The sequence below is a fragment of the Oncorhynchus gorbuscha genome, unplaced genomic scaffold, assembly GCF_021184085.1.
Source record: "Oncorhynchus gorbuscha isolate QuinsamMale2020 ecotype Even-year unplaced genomic scaffold, OgorEven_v1.0 Un_scaffold_10168, whole genome shotgun sequence".
In the NCBI taxonomy this organism is placed as follows: Eukaryota; Metazoa; Chordata; class Actinopteri; order Salmoniformes; family Salmonidae; genus Oncorhynchus; species Oncorhynchus gorbuscha.
This window is the reverse complement of record NW_025752984.1, coordinates 6458-11529: the sequence shown is the minus strand read 5'-3', so window position 1 is coordinate 11529 and position 5072 is coordinate 6458. Positions and strand designations below refer to the sequence as shown.

At 42.8% G+C, this 5072-nt stretch overlaps 1 protein-coding gene across 1 annotated transcript; it reads right to left on the bottom strand.

The window, feature by feature from the left end:
• Positions 1–2431: 2431 nt before the first annotated feature.
• LOC124030246 (netrin-4-like) lies at positions 2432–3937 on the bottom strand. Its single transcript, XM_046341670.1, has 2 exons — positions 3102–3937; positions 2432–2631 (listed from the first exon to the last, which is right to left on the bottom strand). Exons 1-2 carry the CDS (start codon positions 3268–3270, stop codon positions 2432–2434), a joined length of 369 nt encoding a protein of 122 aa, XP_046197626.1. The 5' UTR covers positions 3271–3937.
• Between the last annotated feature and the right edge of the window lie 1135 nt (positions 3938–5072).

The following is a 5072-nucleotide window of genomic DNA, read 5'->3' as shown; positions in this document are numbered from 1 at the left end:
GGCTGTCATTGAGAGTACCATAGGGTGGTGCACTGTGTTGTATGGGGTGGGCTGTCATTGAGAGTACCATAGGGTGGGTCATTGAGAGTACCTAGGGTGTTGTCTGGGGTGGGCTGTCATTGAGAGTACCATAGGGTGTTGTCTGGGGTGGGCTGTCATTGAGAGTACCATAGGGTGTTGTCTGGGGTGGGCTGTCATTGAGAGTACCATAGGGTGTTGTCTGTATGGGTGGGCTGTCATTGAGAGTACCATAGGTGTTGTCTGGGTGGGCTGTCATTGAGAGTAGGGTGGTGCACTGTGTTGTATGGGGTGGGCTGTCATTGAGAGTACCATAGGGTGGTGCACTGTGTTGTATGGGGTGGGCTGTCATTGAGAGTACCATAGGGTGTTGTCTGGGGTGGGCTGTCATTGAGAGTACCATAGGGTGTTGTCTGGGGTGGGCTGTCATTGAGAGTACCATAGGGTGTTGTCTGGGGTGGGCTGTCATTGAGAGTACCATAGGGTGTTGTCTGGGGTGGGCTGTCATTGTAAATAAGAATAGTTCTTTAACTGATTTGCCCATTTAAATAAATAAACATAAACTCAGTTCACCATTCTTGATCTGAGTACACGGACTTCTCCTGACTTTGCCACATGATCTGTAGGATTAGTTCCTGGTGAACCAATGTGATTAGATCACACTTATGCCCAATGAAATAAAATCGAGTCCTATTTCCCCCTTATATGGGGGTTACCCATCTGTTTAAGGTGTTCAGAGGTTTTACCACCACATCCCTGAGTGCAATAGAAGTGAGGACACCAAACCATGTGAGTAAGTAGACAACATCATCGTGTCATGTTTTGACATAAACCTGACAAAGAGTCATTGAAATCAGACTGAGAGTGAGGGAAGACGTGAAGTCAGTTCAATTCTAACTGAGAGCGTCTTCAGTGCTTTAGTCCCAGAGGGGTCCAGACAGACTTTCTGTTCTCTCTCTACTCTTCTTCTGCTCCAGGAGATACTACTTGTTAAGGCCTGCTCAGTCCCTTCGAGCCAAGGACAGCGAGTTTGTGGACACACACACACACACACACACACACACACACACACACACACACACACACACACACACACACACACACACACACACACACACACACACACACACACACACACACACACACACACACACACACACACACACACACACACACACACGATGATGCTTCTGCAGGTTTACTGCCAATAACTCCAGGATACAAATGTCAGGACTCCAAACATAAAACCTTGGATAGATCGGAAGGCTAATCATAGAACATAGAGATCTCAGTCATTTGATAAAACATTCATTAATAATATCCTTTTGGTTCTATATTTGTGTCTTGGTTTCAACTATAGTCGGAGACAAATCTAAAGTGGATTTAAACACCAGCCCAGTGGCTCTGATGACTTTGGTTCTATATTTGTCTTGGTTTCAACTATAGTCGGAGACAAATCTAAAGATTTAAACACCAGCCCAGTGGCTCTGATGACTTTGGTTCTATATTTGTCTTGGTTTCAACTATAGTCGGAGACAAATCTAAAGTGGATTTAAACACCAGCCCAGTGGCTCTGATGACTTTGGTTCTATATTTGTCTTGGTTTCAACTATAGTCGGAGACTAATCTAAAGTGGATTTAAACACCAGCCCAGTGGCTCTGATGACTTTGGTTCTATATTTGTCTTGGTTTCAACTATAGTCGGAGACAAATCTAAAGTGGATTTAAACACCAGCCCAGTGGCTCTGATGACTTTGGGACTGGAACATCCAAGATCAGAATGAGAAGTCAGATCAATCAATCATCCTCAGACAGTAAACCTTCACTCAGGATATCTGGTCTTCCCTTTGGAAATGCATTTTCCTCTTCCTGTAAAAAAAGGGAGACGAGAGTCTGTACTGTGTCTCTGTGCAGCTGCCTGTCATCATATTATATCATCCAATATATACCACTAAGCAGACTCATGCGTTTCACCAAAGTGACTTGCAATACAGTGAGTGAGTGCATACATATGTTTTTGTTTATGATCCCTGCAGGAATTGAACCCACAACCTCAGTGTTGCCAGCGCCATGCTCTTTCCAACTGAGCCACACAGTGCCATTCAGCACAGAACACTATCCATCATAATGGTCCTGCCGTGGAGGTCATCGTTTCAGAAATGTGTTCCGTTCGTCTGTGGATGAAACAGGCAAATGAGGGCCTGAATGGCACAAGAGTTCTGCTTTCCCCATATTGCCCAAGCTGTGGCTGTATCCCCATGTCCAGCCCACATTCGTCCAAAAATACACTCTCACACGTCTTTATATTCGACTCATCGTCCTTCTCATGCAATCCACCAAAACATGGATCACTTTTTAACTCTCCCTCCCTCTCTTCATCTTGTTCCATGGCTCTAGTTTTTTCTTCTGCAGACTAAAGACGTTTGCATTCTGCAGTCTCTGCTGCAGTCTTCCTTGAAGAGGAAGAGGAGGAGGAGGAGCTACAGTGTTTGTTGAGGAGGTGCAGGAGCTTGCGTCCCAGGCTGGGCCTCCAGGGTTTGACCAGACTCTTGGTGTTCACCAGCAGACGACCCGTCCTCCGGTCCTCGTGGCCACCCACCAGATACTCTGATCCTGGGGGAGTAGAATAGAGAGAGCAGGGTCAATTCCAGTTTATATTCGGTCCATTTACTTTTAATGGACACTGATAGAGTGGGGTATTAGCCAGGCTTTAAATACTGTTTATATATATATATTTATATATATATATATATATATAACCCCATATATGGGGTTACCCATCCATCTGCTTAAGGTAGTGTGAGGCCTATTTACCCATATATGGGGTTACCCATCTGCTTAAGGTGTTCAGAGTTTTCGTACCTTCAGAGTTCTCATACCTTCAGAGTTCTCATACCTTCAGAGTTCTCATACCTTCAGAGTTCTCATACCTTCAGAGTTCTCATACCTTCAGAGTTCTCATACCTTCAGAGTTCTCATACCTTCCTACAAGGCAGGTGGGCATCCAGAGATGTCAGAGAAAATAACTATTGGGGCAAGAAGCAGTCGAGGTCCAGTTGCCTGGCCAAAACGTAAGAGCTCACCTGGGTTAAGGAGGGGGCAGGTGCACCCTCGGGTGGTCCAGGATTCTGGGTAGAGGGTGATGTGACCTTTCTTGATGTTCACCTGGCTGCCGTGGTACAGGACCTTCTTTACCTTAACCTCCACCTCAGCATGGGAGCCCTGATCACGGGCCGCAATGATCCTCACCATCAGCACTGTGAACACACACACACATCTGATCAATCAATCTCAATACTGTTGGCGTCAACCCCTTTTCAATTCTGCTGGCACCATCTATTACTGAAACATGCAGTGAGTTAGCATTTCCTGTTAGCATTTCCTGTTAGCATTTCCTGTTAGCATTTCCTGTTAGCATTTCCTGTTAGCATTTCCTGTTAGCATTTCCTGTTAGCATTTCCTCTTCAATTCTGTATTATTATCAATTTTTTTGTAAGATTTAATTTTATATTTTACGAACAATACAAAAACATACACATACAAACGACAAAGTCGTAGAAACATCAACTACATCAACCCTGCCCAGACCCACTAGCACACACTGTCATCTCCAGCGTACACATCATTCTCCGCCACAAACTGCAACATTTTGTATTTAAATAATACATCGTTAGATGTTTCCATTGTGTTAACGATGGAGGATTGATTGATTTCCAAGTTTTTAGTATTTAAGTTTTTTTTTTCTCCAGACGATTGACAAGAGAATCATCCAACCAATTGGGTCTCTCACTACACCCCCATACACCATCTTGAAATAAGCAGACAGACGGGTTAAAAGTACATTTATATTGTAATACTTCTGACAACTGACTCTCTAGCTCCACCCATACATTTTGGACATTCCAGCATTCCCGGAAGGTATGAATTATTGAGTCATTGTTAGTTTTACACATGACTCTGCTGTTGTGGAGTCAATCACCACCTTCCGGAGACACCTGAAACCCCACCTCTTTAAGGAATACCTAGGATAGGATAAGTAATCCCTCTCACCCCCCCCCTTTAAGATTTAGATGCACTATTGTAAAGTGACTGTTCCACTGGATGTCATAAGGTGAATGCACCAATTTGTAAGTCGCTCTGGATAAGAGCGTCTGCTAAATGACTTAAATGTAATGTAAATGTTAAATGTAAATGTGCTGTAGAATTTGTGAATTTTGTCTCTTGGTATAGTCAATTCTATACATTAGTTTATACTGGATTAAGCCTACAGTTTTGTTCACTGTCATTTTGTTAGTTATGCTCCTACTTTCCTTCCGTCTTGAGTCAACATCAGTTAAGTCTTGGTTCTAATTGTTTATTTTTTTTCCCTAAGAGATTGTCAGTTGGATAGACTCTCTGCAAGGTGTTGTATATCTTACCTGTCACAAGGTGTTGTATATCTTACCTGTCACAAGGTGTTGTATATCTTACCTGTCACAAGGTGTTGTATATCTTACCTGTCACAAGGTGTTGTATATCTTACCTATCACAAGGTGTTGTATATCTTACCTATCACAAGGTGTTGTATATCTTACCTGTCACAAGGTGTTGTATATCTACCTATCACAAGGTGTTGTATATCTTACCTGTCACAAGGTGTTGTATATCTTACCTGTCACAAGGTGTTGTATATCTACCTATCACAAGGTGTTGTATATCTACCTATCACAAGGTGTTGTATATCTTACCTGTCACAAGGTGTTGTATATCTTACCTGTCACAAGGTGTTGTATATCTACCTATCACAAGGTGTTGTATATCTTACCTGTCACAAGGTGTTGTATATCTTACCTGTCACAAGGTGTTGTATATCTTACCTGTCACAAGGTGTTGTATATCTACCTATCACAAGGTGTTGTATATCTTACCTGTCACAAGGTGTTGTATATCTTACCTGTCACAAGGTGTTGTATATCTACCTATCACAAGGTGTTGTATATCTACTTATCACAAGGTGTTGTATATCTTACCTGTCACAAGGTGTTGTATATCTTACCTGTCACAAGGTGTTGTAT

Bases quoted from the DNA above. Each gene is read 5' to 3' on its own strand.
- LOC124030246 (XM_046341670.1), bottom strand. From the start codon at position 3,270: ATGGTGAGGATCATTGCGGCCCGTGATCAGGGCTCCCATGCTGAGGTG. The intron at 2,632-3,101 runs GTGAGCTCTTAC...CTACTCCCCCAG, and splicing joins CTGCCCCCTCCTTAACCCAG to GATCAGAGTATCTGGTGGGT.